Source organism: Apodemus sylvaticus, chromosome 10, assembly GCF_947179515.1.
Source record: "Apodemus sylvaticus chromosome 10, mApoSyl1.1, whole genome shotgun sequence".
Lineage (NCBI taxonomy): Eukaryota > Metazoa > Chordata > Mammalia > Rodentia > Muridae > Apodemus > Apodemus sylvaticus.
In genome coordinates this window covers 16,692,027-16,711,737 of record NC_067481.1, presented here as the reverse complement: position 1 = coordinate 16,711,737, position 19,711 = coordinate 16,692,027, and the positions used below count along the sequence as shown (strand labels likewise).

The 19,711-nt window shown below is 50.6% G+C and overlaps 2 protein-coding genes across 2 annotated transcripts; one reads left to right on the top strand and one right to left on the bottom strand.

The window, feature by feature from the left end:
* Positions 1–86: 86 nt before the first annotated feature.
* On the top strand, positions 87–6,540 carry Psmc5 (proteasome 26S subunit, ATPase 5). The gene is made up of 12 exons (XM_052196754.1): positions 87–182; positions 752–823; positions 4,146–4,215; positions 4,525–4,622; positions 4,780–4,836; positions 4,917–5,147; positions 5,328–5,454; positions 5,543–5,733; positions 5,831–5,929; positions 6,007–6,117; positions 6,222–6,308; positions 6,432–6,540. The coding sequence occupies exons 1-12, from the start codon at positions 129–131 to the stop codon at positions 6,483–6,485; spliced, it is 1,251 nt and encodes a 416-aa protein (XP_052052714.1). The 5' UTR covers positions 87–128; the 3' UTR covers positions 6,486–6,540.
* Positions 6,541–6,597: 57 nt separating this feature from the next.
* Positions 6,598–15,770, bottom strand: Smarcd2 (SWI/SNF related, matrix associated, actin dependent regulator of chromatin, subfamily d, member 2). Its single transcript, XM_052196751.1, has 13 exons — positions 15,261–15,770; positions 10,590–10,774; positions 10,392–10,434; positions 10,145–10,267; positions 9,790–9,945; positions 9,257–9,352; positions 9,031–9,132; positions 8,552–8,713; positions 8,318–8,415; positions 8,052–8,187; positions 7,839–7,961; positions 7,616–7,717; positions 6,598–7,541 (listed from the first exon to the last, which is right to left on the bottom strand). Exons 1-13 carry the CDS (start codon positions 15,474–15,476, stop codon positions 7,488–7,490), a joined length of 1,596 nt encoding a protein of 531 aa, XP_052052711.1. The 5' UTR covers positions 15,477–15,770; the 3' UTR covers positions 6,598–7,487.
* Between the last annotated feature and the right edge of the window lie 3,941 nt (positions 15,771–19,711).

Sequence of the window (19,711 nt, the reverse complement as noted above, 5' to 3'; positions counted from 1 at the left end):
AGAGCCTCTACTATTAGAGCCGCTGTTATTATCCCGCCACACACCCCGCCCATTGACCCGGAACTGTTCTCGGTGGTGACCCAGGTCGCACGCTCTCGCCTCCGCGCCTGCGCGCTAGGGTTACTTGGATGCCGGCGGTCCCTGCCGAAAGAAGGAAGATGGCGCTTGATGGGCCAGAGCAGGTAAGGATCCTGCCGCGACGGCAGAGCGGCATCCAAGCTGAATGCGGAGTGCACAAAATCTGAAGTGGGGTGGCCATGAGCAAGAGTGTCGAGAGGATCAGGGGCGGGTGGATCACGTCAGACTGGACCCTGCCTGGGACTGGATCTGCTGTGTCAGCGCCGCCCTGAGCTATGCTGGACTGGGGTGGGTAGAAACTGAATGAAGAGCTGGCAAACCGGAATGGCCTGGGGCGGGACCTGGACTTGGTCCCTCCGTCCTGGCTTTGTCTGTAGTAGTTCTATCTTGGGAATGTATAGCTCTTGCCACAGAGCAATGTGCTCTGTGGGTATAAGGCCCCTTGGGCTTCCCAAAAGTCTTCGAAGGTAGTCGGTGATTGCATCCTTCTAGTGGATTCAGAAGTGAAAGATTAGAACCAAGAAGTAAGCCTCCGACCTCACCCATCGAGCTACCAGTTTCTGAGGAAAAGGGAGTGATATTTTCCTGGCCTTGTTTCTTAAACTATATGGTAAAGTGCCCCGAAAATACTTTAGTAGTTTGTGCCTCGTTTAACAATTACACTTGTCTTCAGATGGAACTGGAAGAGGGGAAGGCAGGCAGTGGACTCCGTCAATATTATCTGTCCAAGATCGAAGAACTCCAGGTGAGTGCAGACGCCAGAGGGAGCTAGTGGGGTATGAGAGCTGGCAGGTGCAGATTTCTCCGTGTCTTTTTTCCACTGGGAGTGGAGCACAGAGTTCTTTCCCAGTATTGTTCCTTTGTAGCTCTTGGGTTGTTTGTTATGTGTACATGTATATATGCCTGCGTAAGCTTATGTGTACCACGTGTATACAGGTGCCTGTGCAGGGCAGAAGAGGGCAGTGGATCCCATGAAACGTGAGTTACAGATAGTTATGAGCTATTCCACAGGTGCTGAGAACTAAACCCAGGCCCTCAGCATAAGCAGTATAAACCCTCTTAACTGCTGAGCCATCTCTCCAGCTCCTTCTTTGTAGTTAGGAAGTAACAAGCGGTGTAAGGTATATTGATCTCTTTTACGCGAATAGTATTTAGTTAGGATTTTTGTTTGTTTACTCGCTTGCTTTTTCAAGTTTTTCATTTTATTTTATGTGTTTGGGTATTTTGCTTGCATCTAATGTCTTTGCCATACATTTGCCTGTGAGGGCCAGAGATGGTTTAGGATCCTCTGGAAATGGAGTTGCAGAAGGTTGTGAGCTGCCACGTGGGTGCTGGGAATCGAACCCAGGTTTTCTAGAGGAGCAGCTGGTACTTTTAACCACTGAACCACCTCTCTCCAGGCCCAAGAGCCAAATACTACACCTGTAATGCTGACACTTCCGGAGGCTGAGGCAGGAGTAGTGTTTTGAGTTTGAAGCCAGTCTGGATTACATAAAATCCTGTCTGGAAAACAGAACCACCCACAGACGGAACCACTAGCCAAAGGTGTGAGTGGGAATGAGAATGGGTTTGGGAAAGAAGCCGCAGAGAAAATGTCCGAACTCCAGCTGCATCTGCAGCTATTCATTTAGTTTACCTTTTTGTCTTAAGACAAATGTCTCACTGTGTACCCCAACTGACCCACAACTCCCTATGTAGACCTATGTAGCTGGGCTCAATCTCAGATTTGGCCTGCCTCTGTCTCCCGAGTGCTGGGATAAAAGTGTGAGCTTCCACACCCAGTATGGTTTTTATCACATTTTAATTCTTGTCCATGTGATTTCATCTCTCCCCAGTCTGAAATGAAGCAGGATAGTGGATGCTGTTGTCTGTCTTTTACTGTCTTGTTTTTATCTTTTTTTTTGTTTGTTTATTTAATGGATTTATTAAAACAGGATCTCATTGTATAGCCCGGACTGGCCTGGCGCTCTCCAGCTCCCAGCCTCAGCCTCCTTAGGGTTGGAATTACAAGCCTATGTCATCATGGCTACCTTTTAAGCAATCCTTATCACCACCACCACCACCCCTTGTATAGGTGTTTCTAAATACATGAATACAACCTGTTGAGTCAATATGATGTTACCTGTATGTATGTGCTCACTTGGTATTGGATAAGCAAATTGGGGGGGGGGGGGTCTTCCTTGGGGAAGTCTATTCAGTAGCCCATAATTCTTTGTCAGTGGTTGAGGCCCTGTAAATGAACTTCTCCCCTTCCATGTTAGCATGTCCATTGGTGTCATCTGTGTTCAGGACTTATTTAAGTAGCCATGGTGATGAGACTTCACAAGTGTAGCCTCTCTGACATTGCTAAGAGACAGTCTCCCAGCAAACCTTTGTTTCTCTGGCTCTTAGGATCTTTCTGCCCCCTCTTCCAAAATGAACTCCGAGCCTTAGGTGTAGGGGTTGTATTGTACATGTTTCAGTGGGACCAGGCACCGCTCGATCTCGGCCTCTACATTTTGATCAGTTGTGGTTGTCTGTAATTGTCTCCATTTGTTGCCAAGAGAAGTGTCTCGAGAAGGGATTAGAACTACATTTATCTGTGTAGATCCTCTGCAGTTAGGGATTATGTAGCTATAGTAAAGTGGTGATTGTAGGCTCTCCAAGATCCATAACTTAACTAGCGCGGGGTAGTTGGCTGTGTTTCTAGTGCCAGGCGTGGTTTTCCTCCTGTTAAGCAGGCTGCAAGTCCAATTTGAGAGCTGTTGGGTGCCACCGCGGTCATCGTGGTTCCTAGGCACCACAGCTGTTGGTTGCTTCCTCCTTGGAAGCTTGTGTGGCACCTTAGGGATCAGGCTTCCAGGTCAGAGCCAAATCAAGTGCTCTGGGTCCTGTGGTTGAGGTGCATGGCGCCTTCAGCGATGGAGTCCTGCTTACTCCTCAGGGGAGGAGGGAGCACCAAGGGCAACAGAAGTAGCCTGTGTGTTAGGAATCTCTTGAGTGACTCTGACCAACAGCTCAAAAGGTGGCTTCTCACAGGTGGGGTTTTTTTTTTTTATTAACTAGAGCATTATCAATCCAGATGGGAAAATTACATTTAATTCTATGTATAGCCACCGCTAGTATGCATTATATATTATGTAGATAATAATGCCTTGATGACTTCTTCAAACATCCCTACTATCTCTCTTGCTCTTTCCTCCCGTATTTATCTTCTTCCCACTCTCTAATTAAAGTTCCCTCCGTTCTCATTTTCCGTACAAATAACTTACACCCCTCTATTACACAACTCACACACCATGGTTTGTGTGTCACTTTCCTGGTTTCTGCAGTCACTCCAGGCTATATACACACATCGGAAGACATGGAGCCAGGAATTGACTGACTTAACTCAAAGCAGTTGGGGCTAGAGCTGAGGCTTCTCACCTGGAGGACCTTCCCACCATACCATGTTACCTCTCTAGAAGCCACTCCGTGAGCAAAATATAGTTTCTCTCCCTTAGATTTTGTTCTTCCTGGACCAATAGTGGTTGGTGGACCTTTTGTGATACCTGCCTGGGGCTCGTTAGGAAATATTTTTTTAATTAATTTATTTTTATTATATGTAAGTACACTGTAGCTATCTTCAGATACACCAGAAGAGGGCATCAGATCCTGTTATAGATGGTTGTAAACCACCAAGTGGTTGCTGGGAATTGAACTCTGGAAGGACCTCTGGAAGAGCAGTCTGTGCTCTTACCCGCTGAGCCATCTCTCCAGCCCATTAGGAAATCTTAAAGAGGACAGGGGCCTTCAGATACTGCTGGAGAAGCTAAAGGAGCAACTTAAACCTGCCTTTAAGAGTCTCAGCCAAGCTGGGCGGTGGTGGCGCACGCCTTTAATCCCAGCACTTGGGAGGGAGAGGCAGGCAAATTTCTGAGTTCAAGGCCAGCTTGGTCTACACAGTGAGTTCCAGGTTAGCCAGGGCTACACAGAGAAACCCTATCTCGAAAAAAACAAAAAACAACAACAAAAAGAGTCTCAGCCAAGATCCAGTTTCCTATAGGCTTTTGACTTTGAGTAATGGGATTTGTCTCTTGTCTCCACAGTTGATTGTAAATGATAAGAGCCAGAATCTCCGGAGACTGCAGGCACAGAGGAATGAGCTGAATGCAAAAGGTGAGAGGGGAAGACAGAGAACTCGGTGTTGGCTTGAGGCAGGGTGTAGTGTCTCCAACCTTCTGTCTTGTGCAGTGCTCAGTCTCCTCTCAGCTGACAGGATGTTCACTGTCCACTGTGGCTGTTTCCCGTCTCAGCCGACAGGGATGCTCTCACTGTCCATTATGTGGCTGTTTCCCCGTGCACATCTCTTCAAAGCCCTGTTGGAAGCCCCTTCCTTTCAAGTCTTAAGTTCTTTCTTCCCTTCCAAGTGTTAAAATGGTCCTTAGATGACTGAAGGTTTTTTAATGGTTTGGGGCTTGTTTTTAGTTCGCCTGTTGCGGGAGGAGCTGCAGCTGTTGCAGGAACAGGGCTCCTACGTTGGAGAAGTCGTGAGGGCCATGGATAAGAAAAAAGTGTTGGTCAAGGTAAAAGCAGCTTGGCACAACCAAGGACCAGCTCCTGGCACGCCTTCCCTTTGCATGTAGCCTGTGTCCTATTATCCCAGGCTTCCTTGTATTCATCCTGGTTTGGGTGGCTATGCTGGCTACTGAGGAAAATCATAAATCCTTATTATTTCTTCAGGTCCATCCTGAGGGCAAATTTGTTGTTGATGTGGACAAGAACATTGATATCAATGATGTAAGTATGGCGGGTAATGTTGTGGGGGGGTGGAGCAGCACCACCACCTGCATCCTGACACTTCCTCCCCTTCCCACCAGGTGACACCCAATTGTCGGGTTGCTCTAAGAAATGACAGCTACACTCTGCATAAGATCCTACCTAACAAGGTGGACCCTTTGGTGTCACTAATGATGGTGGAAAAGGTGCCAGACTCAACTTACGAGATGATTGGCGGGCTGGACAAGCAGATCAAGGAGATCAAAGAAGTGATCGAGCTGCCGGTGAAGCACCCTGAGCTCTTTGAAGCCCTGGGCATTGCACAGCCAAAGGTAAGATTTAGGCGGACTTAGCCAGCCGGGCAGGCTCCCAGCTGAGCGGCAGCAACCGGGAGAGATTTCTGGAGCACTAGGCTAGTTTGAATACACAGTCCAGGAAAGAACTATTCCAGTCCTCAAGCAAGGGATTGGACATGGAGCCCTTCCCCAAGTGTAACTATACTCTCCGTCTAGGGAGTCCTGTTGTACGGCCCCCCGGGCACTGGGAAGACCTTGCTGGCCCGGGCTGTGGCTCATCATACGGACTGTACTTTTATTCGTGTCTCTGGCTCTGAACTGGTACAGAAATTCATCGGGGAAGGTAACTATGGCTACGGATGTGAGGAGTAAGTGGGTGGGCAGAGAGTGGGGTGTACACAGCTCTAATGCCAGGGTCGGCCTTTGCACAGGGGCGAGAATGGTGAGAGAGCTGTTTGTCATGGCCCGAGAACACGCCCCGTCCATCATCTTCATGGACGAGATTGACTCTATCGGCTCTTCCCGGCTGGAGGGAGGCTCCGGCGGCGACAGTGAGGTGCAGCGCACGATGCTGGAACTGCTCAACCAGCTGGATGGCTTTGAGGCCACCAAGAATATCAAGGTGAGGTGGTACAAGCATTTAGACAAGCCAGCGAAAGGCGTGAGGTGGCAAGCAGGCCTCAGAGTTGTGGAGCTGATTCCACTCCTTCTTCTCCCAGGTTATCATGGCTACTAATAGGATTGATATCCTGGACTCTGCCCTGCTTCGTCCTGGGAGGATTGACAGAAAAATTGAGTTCCCGCCCCCCAATGAGGAGGTCTGTGCTGGAGGTGCCCCAAGGAGCTCTGGCTGTGGAGACAGTGCAGGGCTTAGGTCTTTCTTTCTTATCCCTAGGCCCGGCTGGACATTTTGAAAATCCACTCTCGGAAAATGAACTTGACCAGGGGGATCAACCTGAGGAAAATTGCTGAGTTGATGCCAGGAGCGTCAGGTGCTGAAGTGAAGGTAACTGAGGCCCCAGGGGATGCAGGGCAGCAGCAGGAAGCTTTAAGAGCCAACAGCTAAGAGCCCAGCCCAGCAGCAGGGTCTCAGCTTCTCTCCTCACCCAGGGCGTGTGCACAGAAGCCGGCATGTATGCTCTGCGGGAACGGCGTGTCCACGTGACTCAGGAGGACTTTGAGATGGCGGTAGCCAAGGTATGTGCCTCCACTTGCCTGCCTTTGTGGCTCTGGAGCAGGGGTTTCTAAGCTTGTGCTCACAGTTCATAAGTCCCTGCTCACCCACTCGGTCTATGCACTCTCTTCTCCCTCCCTCTCCAGGTCATGCAAAAGGATAGTGAGAAAAATATGTCCATCAAGAAGCTATGGAAGTGAGGGTGTGTCCTCTGTGTGGATCCCTCAAATAAAGGTCTGTCGATAAACTCTAGAACTCTGGTTTGTTAATATGTAATTGCATTGTTCAATGACCAGGTCTGGGCACCACCAATAAACAAAAAGATTTATTTGGAATTTTCCAAGTTTGCCAGAAGTGGCATTTGCCAAGCCTTAGGCCCACCCTCTTTTAAGACCAACTGCAAAAGGTAACAGTCCTCCAGCTTTCCCCTTCCCCTGCAGCATGCACGCACACACCCGCACCCCTATTTTTGCTGGGTTAGAGAACTGGCACATTCCCACCCTCGGGAGATTCCACCTCCCCTGGCCCAAGCAGCTATGGGTGGGCAGCCCTGTGGCATCCCAGGAGATGATGGCGGCTGCAGCCGCTTGCATAGATTAAGAAAAGAAAAGGAAGGAAGGAGGCACCAAATGGGCTCCCTGAAAAACCCCATTACCTCTGTACAAAAAAGTGGCTCCCACATAGAAAAACCTGCTCCCCAAATAGTGCAAATACCCAAAGAGAAGGACAAACCAGCAGCAAGGCTGGGCTTGTAGGAATGGCAAAGAACTTTGGTTAGAAAGACCAGGAAGAGTCTGGGCTGGGCCTCCTCTTCCTTGCCCAGCTCCCCAAAGCCAGCTCTGACGCTGGCCTTGGGGTGGGGCCTGTAAACACGCAAACCCAGCAGCCTTTGGTTCGGAAATGTCTGTTAAAAGTTAAAGCACAACCTCCAGCAGTCCTACGTGGGCCTGCCTGCAGGGGCTGAGGCGGCACAGTGCGAACCCAGTTAAAGCCAGTGCTAAAGGTAAGTAAATAAGGCTTTGGGGACCGAGCAATGAGAAATCTAGAACTACATTTATGAAACTAAAGCTGGGGAGTGGAGGGTGACAGGAAAACACACCTCACTCCATCCTACATGTCTGCAGCCCAAGCCAGAACCAAGAGGACGGTCTCCTGCCAGGTTCCAGGGCAGGGAAGGAAGGAAGGAAGCAATCCCTGGGCAGTTAGGTCAGGCGAATTCCCAGCACCTGTTCCAGTTCCTGCCTTCGCTGTTGCACCTGAAGGAGAAGAGAAAGCATGCCTCAGGCTCCAGCTTCTCAAGAAAAGGAGGCCAAAATGGCAGAAGCCTCACCTTGGCAAAGATGTGCCTCCCCACTGCTTCCTGAGCCCAGGGCTGGTGGTAGAAAGCAGCGCGCCTCTCCTCCTCAGGGTTTCCGATCACATCTGTGATGATCTGTAAAGAGCGAGGGGTAAGGTGTGGCCTAATTCCCACCCGTGCCCGAGTCTGTCTACCTGGGACCTGGGGTAGGAAGAAATGTGTTACATGGGATTCCCTTCAAAAACAAGAAGCATACCTTGAGGTCTCGGCGTTGGGAACGGAGCCATTCCTGGATGAAGTCCTGGGGCTCAGTGCTAAAGCTGAGCATGAAATCCCTCTGGGTCTTTAGCTGGTTGATGGACTCAATGGTCTCATGGATCTGGAGAAGGGGTGTCTGTGTCAGATGTGCTCCAGCCCTAGGATCTGAGGTCCTGTCAGAGTGCTGGGTGAAAGTGACAGACAAACTTACCTTGACATCAAGAGAGGCAATCTCCTGCTGGTTGGTGGTAGAGGCCAGGAAGTTGCTCATCTGGGCCTTCAGTGGGTCATCGACCTCGACATCAATGTCATAGCAGGCTGTCTTCTTTTGGTCATTAGGGTCCACACTGCAGGCGGCAGAGGGAAGCACGGGCACATGTGGCTATGCACATCCCAACCACCAAGTCAGTTATGAGTAAGGTTTCAGGGAGGATTCTGGTTTCCAAGAGCCATCTCATTTCTCTTCCTTCTATTTACCTAATGACATGATTAATAACAATGGGGTCTGGATGCTGCAGCAATCCAGCCAGCTTCATGGGAATCTCGGAGAAACGGAGTCGACCACAACTGAAGATCTGGAAAGAGCATCAAAGGCATGGTGACGCCTAAGGGCCCGGGACAGTCCAGTAGACAGTGGGGACAGAGCTAAGCATAGGTTCAGAGCAGCCGAGCCAAGGGCTGAGAGAAGAGAAGCAGGTAACTGCAGCTGACCTGGCGGAAGTAGCGATTGCAGTTGATGTACTCCCGCTCGTGGCCGTCCTGCAGCTGGTTGTGTTTGATGTAAAGCCACAGTGCCTGCATGATGGCGGCTCTCGTCTGCGTGTGCACTCCCAGCAACCGCGCCAGGCGGGGGTCCAGTTTATACTGAGGAGGCTGGGAATGGACACAAGGAGTCAAAGATTCTTGTGCAGAGACAGAATATGAAGGGTTACAGCAGTGGTTCTCAGCCTTCCTAACCAGACCATACAATCATTTTTCTTACTATTTCATAACTATAGTTTTGCTACTGTTATGAATTGTAGTGTAAATATGTATCCCAATGGTCTTAGGTGACCCCTATGAAATGGTCACTTGACAGCCTCCCCCAAAGGGTCATGACCCACAGGCTAAGAACTGCCAAGTTAGAGGACCCTGCACCCCTTCCCTGCATGAAACCTGAGAGCCTATTTGTGAGCCTAGACAACTGTCACCTGATGATCCAGCATGAGCAGAAGGGTGCACTTGACATTGAGATCTCCTGGCCGTTTCACCTGAAAGCCATCTGTTTCCTGGGTGGTGGGCATCCGATGCCACTGTCAGGCAAGAGGACAGCAGAGTCCGTCACTAGCAGAGGCTACAGCACTCTATCAGCACACTGATGTTACACTCTGAATGTCCTAGCAGCTTGCCTCTCCCAGGCTCCAGAACCATTCTCACCTCCACCAGATGGTTGTCAGGTCCATACAGCTCCTTGTCCAACTCAATAACAAGGCTCTTAAAGAATGATGAGAACTTCCTCTTCTGTTTGCTAGGCTGGGAGTGGAAAGAGCTATATAAGATGGGTGTGCTGCTGAATTTATCAATCTGAAGAAATTGAATCTGAGATTCAATCATGAAGCTCAAGGTTCAAACTTGGGCCCTGAAGCAGCATTCAAAATTTGGGCAAAGTGACAGGAAAAGGGCACTTCATGAACCCCACTGCCAGCTAATGAGGGAGTGAGTCCAGGGCACCTGACTGCCATCTGCAGGAAAGTTGTAGTGCAGTACCTACAGAGATTAACTCTGGACTAGAATGTGTGACTTCCAGAGTTTGATTCCCAACATAGAAATGAAAACCCCACCAAGTCTAACCTCTACCTGCATAGATAGACCCTTTCCCTAGCTAGGACTTCTTAAAGAATGCTCATGCCTGTCCACAGTCTAAGTTCACACACGCCTTCTCCCCTCCAACACCTCTTTTCCCAACTCACATCATCCAGAAGTTTCCCCTCTACGCGAAGCTCCCAAGAGGCCACCTTGTCTGCTGCTGGGGCTCCCCCAGGGGTCCCCGCAGTCCCTGCATTATCTCCATCCGTCTTGCTGGGGCTGAATGTATTGGAAATATAGATCCGAAGTTTTCGCTTTTGCTGAAGAGGAGGAACAAGAGGCAGGAGGACAGTGAGTAGCCCTGTGTAGCAAGAAGCATTTCAGAGCCTGATAAAGTGAGCCTGTGCTCTCCTAGTGGATGGCTCCCCGTGGGAGAAGCACTGCACAAGCCCAAGCTCATCCCTGGAAAATGAGGCCAGGAAGGAGAGACAGTTTGGGAGAACTTGGGGAAGTACATACCGTCAGAGGCTTCTTGATGGCCTCTTGGATCTCCATCCGCTTGCGAGCGATGGTCTGGTCCAGCTTCCTCTCGAAAGCTAAAAGATCCATGTATGCCTGAGACTCTGGGACAAGCTCCCGGATCTGCAGGTTGAGAGACCCGATGGCTTGCTTCACCAGCTCTAGTTCTACCTTCCCCCCCTCCTTCCCCACTCCAGGACTCCCACCCTGGCCAGCCAGACCTGGGTAGGTCTCCTAACACACTCACTCGCTGAGGTAGAACCTTATCTGCCATCTTCCTCCTCTTTAACCTAGTAGGAACACAGAAACCCATTAAGAGGTTAACAGTCCAAACTCACTTTTTTCAAAACCCTCTCCTAATTGCCAAGTCTCCGTATGTATGGTCAAGGCAGAGGGAAGCTTACCACCAGAGATGAGACAGGCAAGGTATGAGAAATAGTCTTACCCTCGGCGCTGGGTGGGCATCGGGGGCTGGGCCTGAGGCACAAGCAGGCGTTTTCGGAATGGGTCCATCATGGTAGGTGGCATGCCAGGTCTAAGCGGAGCAGCTGTGCCAAATGGGGACCCGGCTGGAGGTCCCACCTGCAAGCCAGCCATGGGCATCCTGCCTCCTGGTGACATGCCAGGTCGCTGGGCAAAGTGGGACAATGGAGGGACACAGGTCAGCGGCAGAGCTCTGCACGGTCCATAGCCCACACCCTCCATCGCGCTCCTCTCTCTCCTCTCTCCTCTCATGGGGAGGCCAGGAACAAAGGGGAACAGGCGTCTGAGCCCAGCGTGTAAACCACACCTGCCCCGCCCCTGCAACCGCCCTGGCAGCCATGCCAACAAATGAGGCAGCCAGAGTCCATGGGTGGGAGGAGAGTGCCTCTTGCAGAAGGAAGGGCCTGGGGAATTTTTTAGGACTTATCAACACCTTTCCAGCTCCAATATGCTATGTCCTGCACCCTGGGATCAGCCAGCTACAAGGTATTTATGGAGTCCTTAGATAGCCCACTAGAGACCCCTTCTTCCTTTCCCCATTCTGAAGGAAAAACATTACTCAGGAGACCAGGTGCAATGCGTAGCAACCCAGGGGAGTCCAGGAGGACACAGCAGGCTGCTGCCTGGTAGCATGGCAGAAGAAAGGTAGCACCCAGGTGAGCAAGGACAACAGGGTGGTTCAGCCATGGCACAGCTTGTGGGGATGGCCTCAGGAGAGTGTAGACACCATCTGGTCACCATATGGCCTCTAACACAACCTGGACCCGTTGTCCCCTCCCCCACCCACCCCCACTCTCTCTTCCTTGTTGCTGTGCCCCTATTCTCTAGGTCAAAAGACCTTCAAAAAAGCAAATTCTGCTTCTTAGGTGGCCTATGGGAATGAAAAGGGCAAACATCCGGACTCTGCCCATGGTCTCGGCACCACCTGGCAGCCAGACTGCTGCTGGCTCAACTTAACCCTAGCCATCCCAAGCTGCAGACTAAGACTGTCCTGGATGCAAGGACACGGTCAACAGCAGCAGTCTGGGTGACACACGTAGCTTCTTGACTTCCCATCCAAGGCCCAGTTTTCCAACATTTTTGGAGCCCTCCACCTCCCAACTGCATCCACATCACTGCTGCCTGAAAGGCCTGTTTGGCAGCTCTGCCTTGCACACACTGTCCCTGGCAGCTTCACAGGGCTGGCCCCAGGGCCCAGGTTATGCAATCAATCAGTACAACCAGACAACCAGGCCAGCCTGGGTGGAGATTCACACTAAGTTAAAGGACACCCCTTCCGCCCCCCCACCTTCCCCCAAGCATCCTGGAGATGAGTCTCTGCGATTTCTTTATCCAGCACTAGGGAGTCACACTCATGACATGGGGACGAAGACGGGGACAGGGATGGGGATGGGGATGCCCCCCCCCCCAGACAATATAACCCAGAGACAAGGGAAATGGGGCAGAAGAGGGGTAGGATGACAGTGGCAACTGAGGAGTTAAAAGTGGGAGACCCTGGGACCTCGGGAGTCCTGCCACAAGCCTCTCCTCATCAGGAAGAAATTCATCAAAGCTGTTGAAAGGCAGAAGACAGCCTGTTTCTCTGCCCTAATAAGCCAGAGCAAGAGATTATTGAAGGGGGGAGGGGGACAAAAGAAAAACCTCAGGTGGCCACAGCTATAAGACCCCATTATCACTCCAGACTTGAGGTCTTCCTAGAGTAACTGCAGATATAATCTGAGGTGCTCTGGTCCCCCAAAAGCCTCATAAAGCCTGTGGAACTGCTGAGCCCTCCAGGAGTCCCAAGGCAGGGCAGCCCAGGCAGGTCTGGAATAGGCCCCACCCAGACATCTGCTTCAGACTTCTGCGGCTCAGACTCCAGGCCCCTAGCTCACCCACAGCCTCAGGGGAAGGCTGCTTACAATTCAAGTCCTACTTTCCTCAAGTTAAGCTCTACACCTGGGCTTTGAAGAGCTAGTAACTCCCCACTTAAAAGCAAAACAAAGTCACCGCTGCAGATCTCAGCCTCTGCCTGCCCCACCGAGGGGGTAGGTAGGCCTGCTTCAATCCCCAGAGTACCAGAGTGCAGTAACTTCCACTTAAGTCAAGCACCGGCCCCACATTCTAGGCTTGATTTTATAACCACCAAGAAGACAAGGGAAATAGGCTAGGCCTGATTCTGCCCTCTCTGGGTTAAGCATATAGGGCTCCAGCAACCACATGATGGCTCACAACCATCTGTACAGCTACAGCGCACTCACATGCATAAAATAAATAAATAAATCATTTAAAAAAAGTAGGGCTCTGTTCTGCCCCAAAGTCTGTAGCCCCGATCCTTCTGGTAGCTGCTTGACCCTAGGAGCCTCATTTGGAGGACAAACCCTGACCCTGTGAACAGAAGGTATTTTAAACTCTGAACTGAGTGAACCCAGCAATAATGCACACTAGGTTTTTTGTTTTGTTTTTGATCATGGTATGTTAAGCCCTTCAGGCTGACTGTACTCCAAAACTAAAGGAAGCCTCTAGAGGCAGGCTCCCCAGCATGCCCAGCCTGAGCGCACAAGCCCTTGCTCTTCCTCATCTCCCCAGGACCCCAAGCCTTTTAGGAAGTTGGATACCTGAAGATGGAAAGAAGCAAGCACATCTCCTTCCAGCTCAACCAGTGTTAGCTGGGCTCCTTCCTCCTTTCCCCTGCCCTTCTCTGGAGGAGGAAGAGGAGGAGGAGGAGGAAGGGGAAGAGGTAACAGTTGGTATGGGATGCCCAGATTCAAGGCTGTCTCCTTTCTCACAACTAATAGCCACAGCTATTCAGCTGGCCAGCCTGGCCTCAGCATAGGCCCAAGGCCACTCTTTACAAAATATGCAGGAATCCGTCTTCTCATCTTCAACAGTAGCTTTCCCAAAGGCACATGCTCTATCAGCTGCTTGCCAAGGAAATGGGTCTACATAGCGAGTTACAGGACAGAGAGACTTGGAAAACCAACCAACGAACCAACCAGATATCCCCAGTGTCTGAAGGAAGCTTCCAGATCAGTTCTAAGCAAGCAGGGCCAAGGACTAGGATAACTGATGTAGGGACTCATCAGTGATATACTAGGCCCATGAGTCTCCAAAGAGAGCAACATGGTAAACAGAAACTCCAGTTAGTATCCTTGGAACCAAGTCTATCTCTGTTCATACCCAAACTCATCATTTTCTTTTGAGATAGAAGGAGAAATGAAGGGGGTCACTTATATCCACCCCAGCCCCTCAGGGGAAGGTTAGGTATCTCCTTGGAATTTGATTCCTGGGTGGGATAGGCAAGCTCCATGAAGATCTATTTCTGAGACTTCTACCTACAGACACCAGCAGGGGACAGAGTAAGCTACAGTGCACACCTTTGGAACTCTGTAACAGTAAGACTTTGGCTGTGGCACATAGGTTGAGAGACATATGGCCTTGTCCGGAACCTGAGGGATAAGTAAAGGTAAAGAGAGGTTGGGTGTGATAGTGTGTGACTGTAATTCCAGCACTTGAGAGACAGAAAGAGTTCAAGGCCGGCTTTGGCTACACTGCCAGCCTGGACCATATGAGATCCTGTATCAAAAAGCAAGGAACAAAAGTGACAAGAATGTGGGGAAAGGATGGACACAATGCCCAGGCACTCTGGGAAAGGATGTGCGGCTCACTGATACAGCAATTATCTGCCACGTGCAAAGCCCTGTCTGGATCCCATGCTCAGCACCAAAATGCAAAAGCCAAACAAAATTCCCAAACATCATGGAGCAACTTGAACCAAACAGAGCACTGGGAATGAGGAGCCCCACGTGCAGAGTCTGGCTGAGTGAGTTCCCAATGCACCGAGCACAGGATCTTGTCTCTGCTTGTCAATGGCTTTGGATGCTGCAACCTGAGACTGCTCTCTTCCAAGACAGAAGGGTCAGCGCAGCACCCTGTTCAGCCCCAAACCAGCAGGACTCCACAAAGCCTCCCTGCTCCTCCAAACTGAACTCTGACATCAAGAAGGAAAGCCCAGTACGGATGATATCTGAATGGTCTGTTAATGGAATTGGGCGTTTTTTCAGACCTGGCCACAGCTAACTCTAATCTATCTTGGAGTTATCTGGGCCCGTTCTCTTTAGTCTCCCATTTCGTGGGAAGCAAGCTTCCTTCCTCCTCAACTTGAGCAGCTGGGAGCCATCTCAGACATATTAAAGCTCTGCCAGTTCCCAACTAGGAAGGGGAGGGGGGAAAAGCCAAGGCAGAGATGCAGTGGAACGAGGCCAAAGAAAGAGTAACCTTGTTTTCTCACTTCCCCCTTGTTCACGACCCTCTTCCAAAACTTCCTCACCTCTACTCCGGGACCTGCCTTACATTTTTCAACCTGAGTGCCCACAATTCTCTAGATCCCACGAAGCCTCCATCTCTAAGTTACTCAGCGCCAAGAAGCCCCGGAACTCTTCAAACTGTCCAAGCCCTCCACCGCAGAGGGTTTCACCCTGTCCCCAACACTGCCTCCAATCCCCAGCCGCTAACCAAGGGACTCTGGCCTGCCCGCCACCCGCCCTCGACAGTTCCTTCTGCAGGGTCTCCTGGGCCTCCTGTCCTCACCTGAAGCCCCAGGGAGACCAACCCAGCGTCCTCACGGCGCCGCCCGCCTGCCTGCCTCCCTCACCTGGTACTGCGCCGCGGGGCCCGCGGGGCCCATGGGGCGGAAGGCGGCGGCGCCCGGTACCCCCATGGCTCCAGAAGGCCCCGGGCCCCTGAGCGCCGGGTTGGGTAGCATTCCGGGTCCGGCAGGCGGAGGCGGCGCACCAAGGGCCGCGGCAACGGCGCCGCCGCCGGGGCTCAGCGGGGGCAGCGGGAACCCGCCCGCGCCACGGCCCGACATCACTCTGTACCGTCCCGCGGTGCAGCGATCCGGCCTCCGGCCTCCGTGTTGAGTCCGCTCCGCGAGCTACGTTCCGCGATCCGGGACTTCCCGATTTTATTACTGGGTTCCGGGATCTTCTATTCCAAGTTCGCAAGTTCTTCGCAGCCCAGCTTTAGGATCCTCAGCCCCTCTGACTCCGCTCCTGCCAGGGATACTCCAGATCCGGGATGTGCTGCAAGCCCGCAGACCTCTCCCGGCCTCCGGAGGTTTGATCGCCGGAGTCCAGTTACCCAGAGGCGGTTACGAACTCCCAGCCCCGCCCAACCCAGACCTTGGCAGGCTCCGCCCCTGCCGGCAGCCCAATCGAGAATGTCTCTTTAAATCCCGCCCTCGCGAGACCCGCCTCAAACAAGCACCGCCCATAACTGACGGCCTTAGGGCCCCGCCCTTTGCAGGGCCGCCTTTTCCCGGAGGAGCGGGAGCGGAAGCTGCACGCGGAAGCGCTGAGAAAGGCGCCGGGTCAGAGTTCGAAGGTCACGAAGAGCCGTCAAAACCATTAGGTGTTTGCCGTTTGCTCCGTAGTGCTGCTGCCTCCAGCGAGTTATCCGATATACACCTCCAAAACAGTCCTGTCAATTCTGCATTTTCAAGCCTTAAAAATAAGCGATCCGCGGCGGGAAAGCCGCCCAGCCACTTTATAAGAGTCCATCTCAGGGCCTGAGGATGTAGGCCAGTGGTATAAGGCGTTCACCTTCCAGCACCCCAAACCCACCCACCCATCTACCCCCAGAAGCCTGTATTGGTTGCTCGGCGCTTCCTAGGACATAGGCAGCCCCAGACGTGACCCAGCTACATGAAAGCTTGACTTGGCCCAGCTCCCAGGACTGAACCGCACTAACTTGCCCGTGCCTTACTTTAAGGAAGCCTGGTAATTTACTCCGCAGAAAATGGCTTTAGGTGAGAGGATTTTGCATGCTGAGAGAACTCCAGGTAGTGAAATAAGTTTTATCCAGTTTGTACAGGACTTAGTTTTGAAAAGTTGTAAACCTTTTCAGAAACCGCTGGCTTCAGCTGTTATAGATCTACCCTCTGTTAATGTGGTATCTCCTCTCCACGGTATAGAATCAGTGCTACTTAACTTTACTAGGCACTGAAAAGCCTCAGAATAGGCTTACAGGGTGTTCCTCAGGTTATAGAGTGCTTGCCCAGCATGCACAAAGCCCTGGGCTTGAACCCTGGACTGCGTAAACTGCATAGTGGTGCCTCTCAAAAATCCCAGCACACAAGAGGAGGCAGGAGGGCCAGAAGTTCAGAGTCATTCTCAGCTACACCACTAGTTGATTCTACCGGAGACCCCATATCAAAAGAAATCAGAGCTTTTTGTTCAAATGTGGTTTGAGTCAATGAAATGGGGACAGGACCTAAGATTCTGTATTTCTTATTTGGTTTCTCTAGACAGGGTTTCTTTGTATAGCCCTAGACATCCTGGAACTAGGTTTGTAGACCAGGCTGGCCTCAAACTCACAGAAATCCACCTGCCTCTGCCTCCCAAGTGCTGGGTTAAAGGCATGTGTCAACACTGCCTGGCTTAGTAGACCTCATTTAAAAAGACTGGGCAGAGACTTTTTCATAATAAAAATCCTTCACTTTATGTTTTTATTCCCAACCAAATGATTGCTTTAAAAAAAAACAAAACAAAACAGTTACTAGCAGCTCCTGTTTATGGACGTCTTCTGTCATTTTTTAGAAATTTGTTTTGCTGGTGGTGGTGGTGCATGCCTTTAATCCCAGCACTTGGAAGGCAGAGGCAGGCGGATTTCTGAGTTCGAGGCCAGCCTGGTCTACAGAGTGAGTTCTAGGACAGCCAGGGCTACACAGAGAAACTCTTGAAAAAACAAAACAAAACAAAACAAAAAGTGAAAAAAACAAAAACAACAAAAAAGTTAGTTTTAATCTGTACCTCTTCATATCTTTTTATTTTGTTTTTGTTATTTTGAGATGGGTATCACTATATATCCTTGGCTGGCTTGGGATTCCCTATATAGACCAGGCTGGTCTCTTAAGTCTCAGAGATCCACCTTCCAAGTGCTGGGATTACAGGCCTATATTCCACTACTCCCATCTCTCTTCCTACCCTTTTTTACAGTGTTAAACTCTGCTGCAGCTCCTGCCTTTTGGCCATCCCAGACACTCTCTTTCGTCAGTCTTGGAATAGGCCACTAAAATGGTTGGTCACTGAATCCTGGTACCTCCCATGCCTGCATGGGAAAGGTAGAAAGCTAACGTCCATTTCAACCCTCTGTAACTGCATTAGGTCTCTGAGAAGAGCTAGTGGTCAGTGGAGAATCAGGCTCCTCTGGGAACTTCAAGGATCCAGTTTGCCCTTTACTCTGGAAATGTATTTAAATATAAGCCACCAGGTGTCCTGGTACCGTAAAAAACCACCACAGTGGGAAAGAGGCAGGTTAGGATTACAAGTCACAGGCCAACCTGAGATCCACAGTAATACATTACTTTTAAAAAAGAAAGTAAATCCAACAGGACACGTTCCAGCATGGGCCCCTGTGATATCTTGGCTAGTTGTTTGGTGGGCCTGATGGCGCCCTTTTGGAGTCTACAAAAGAAAACAAAATACCTCAGTGTTTTGCCTAGAGCAGACCAGCAAAGGATCATTCCTCAGGAAAGAAGACCTTTAGAAGACCAGAGTTTCAGGAAAAGCAGTAGGAATAGTCTGGTCACGGTGGGAAGTATTTTCGAAGATGCTGGCACTGCTGGACCCACACCAACCTCTTTCAGCTGGAGCATCCAGGCAGCTGAAGGACACATCTGCCACATGGATGTGGTGGCAGAGGCAGGCTGAGGACACTGGCTAGACAGAGGGGCAGAAAGACCAAAACAGATGCTGTATACTAAAGACAGGAAGGTCCTGAGCACCTGTACCCATCCTGATGCAACTAACACAGACAATATAAAACCATCTCCCCTCCCAGAAAATGTTCCCCCAAAAGCTTGATCCTCAGGGTGGTGCCATTGGGAAGTAGTGAAGCTTTTGCTAGGAGGTCCTTAGGGTCATGGGGTTGGAAATAAACAGACCTTTTCTCATAACACTCTGTGTGGCTGACCCTGTAAGGTAAAGAATCTACAAATGGGGTGGAGAGATGGCTCGGCAGTTAAGAGTGCACACTGCTCTTGTGAGGGTGTGGGGGTGGAGGACTCAAGTCCCAGTGCTCACCTCAGGATAACTCCAGTCCCAAGGGAGTCTGACACCCTCTTCTGAGGTTGTTAGGCGCTGCACTTATGTTCAGAAACACACATGCACATATATACAGAATTTTAAAATTTAAATTTTTAAAATGTAAACGTATCCACAAGATTCCACAGAGGAACAGAAGCCTAATAGATGAAGGGATCAATAAAGACTTCTGAGTGGGGCAGTGGTGGCATTTGCCTTTAATCCCAGCACTTGTGAGGTAGAGGCAGTCGGATAGCTATGAGTTCAGGACCAGCCTGGTCTACAGAGTAAATTCCAGGGCATCCATGGCTACACAGAGAAACCCTGTCTCGAAAAAACAACCAGCCAAATAGACAAATGAATAGACTTCTGGGCTGAGGCTATGACGTGGCATAGGATGAGGGTCAACTCAATCTCAGTGAATCCTCAAGTATAAAAGAAAAACTCTTCTGTGATCCCAGTCTTTACATACGTGGTCTAACAGGAGATCTAAAGTATGGAGTCTGCTGGTGGAGGGACCAGACGATGATGTAAAAAGACATGGAATTAGGTCCTAGGCACTCAGCTTCCTAGCCTGGAACATCACAAGAAACTTCATGTAGTTTGCTTCTGGGGCTGCAGTGACAACGGCTTGGCAAAGCGCAGCTTACAGAGTTTGGAACGGCTCTTTGGGAAGGAAAAAATGACATGTAGTGTTTACAGCTTTGCTTGGGCTCTGCCATCAGAGTCCTTGCCAGATGTTTTCTTCTACTTTCTAAGCTAGCATGTTGTGTCTGTAAGGCGCCGTTGCTCTGGGCTGGGGATCTAACCGGGTTGGCAGCCTGCATGGAGCCCTGAGTTCCATCTCTAGCACTACATAAAGCTGGGTGTGGTGCTGCATGCCTGTAACCTCAGCACTTGGGAGGTGAAGGCCGGAGAAGTGGAAAGTCATATTGGCTACAGTGTACATAATAAGAATCCTGTCTCCAAAAAGTAGGAGAGGGGCTCGGGAAGTGTGAGTGAAGGGCCAGCGAATCTCCTG

Bases quoted from the DNA above. Each gene is read 5' to 3' on its own strand.
- Smarcd2 (XM_052196751.1), bottom strand. From the start codon at position 15,476: ATGTCGGGCCGTGGCGCGGGCGGGTTCCCGCTGCCCCCGCTGAGCCCC. The intron at 9,946-10,144 runs GTATGTACTTCC...CCTCCTCTTCAG, and splicing joins CCATCAAGAAGCCTCTGACG to CAAAAGCGAAAACTTCGGAT. The intron at 7,718-7,838 runs GTATGCTTCTTG...CGCTCTTTACAG, and splicing joins CCCAACGCCGAGACCTCAAG to ATCATCACAGATGTGATCGG.
- Psmc5 (XM_052196754.1), top strand. From the start codon at position 129: ATGCCGGCGGTCCCTGCCGAAAGAAGGAAGATGGCGCTTGATGGGCCA. The intron at 824-4,145 runs GTGAGTGCAGAC...TTGTCTCCACAG, and splicing joins CCAAGATCGAAGAACTCCAG to TTGATTGTAAATGATAAGAG. The intron at 5,930-6,006 runs GTCTGTGCTGGA...TCTTATCCCTAG, and splicing joins TCCCGCCCCCCAATGAGGAG to GCCCGGCTGGACATTTTGAA.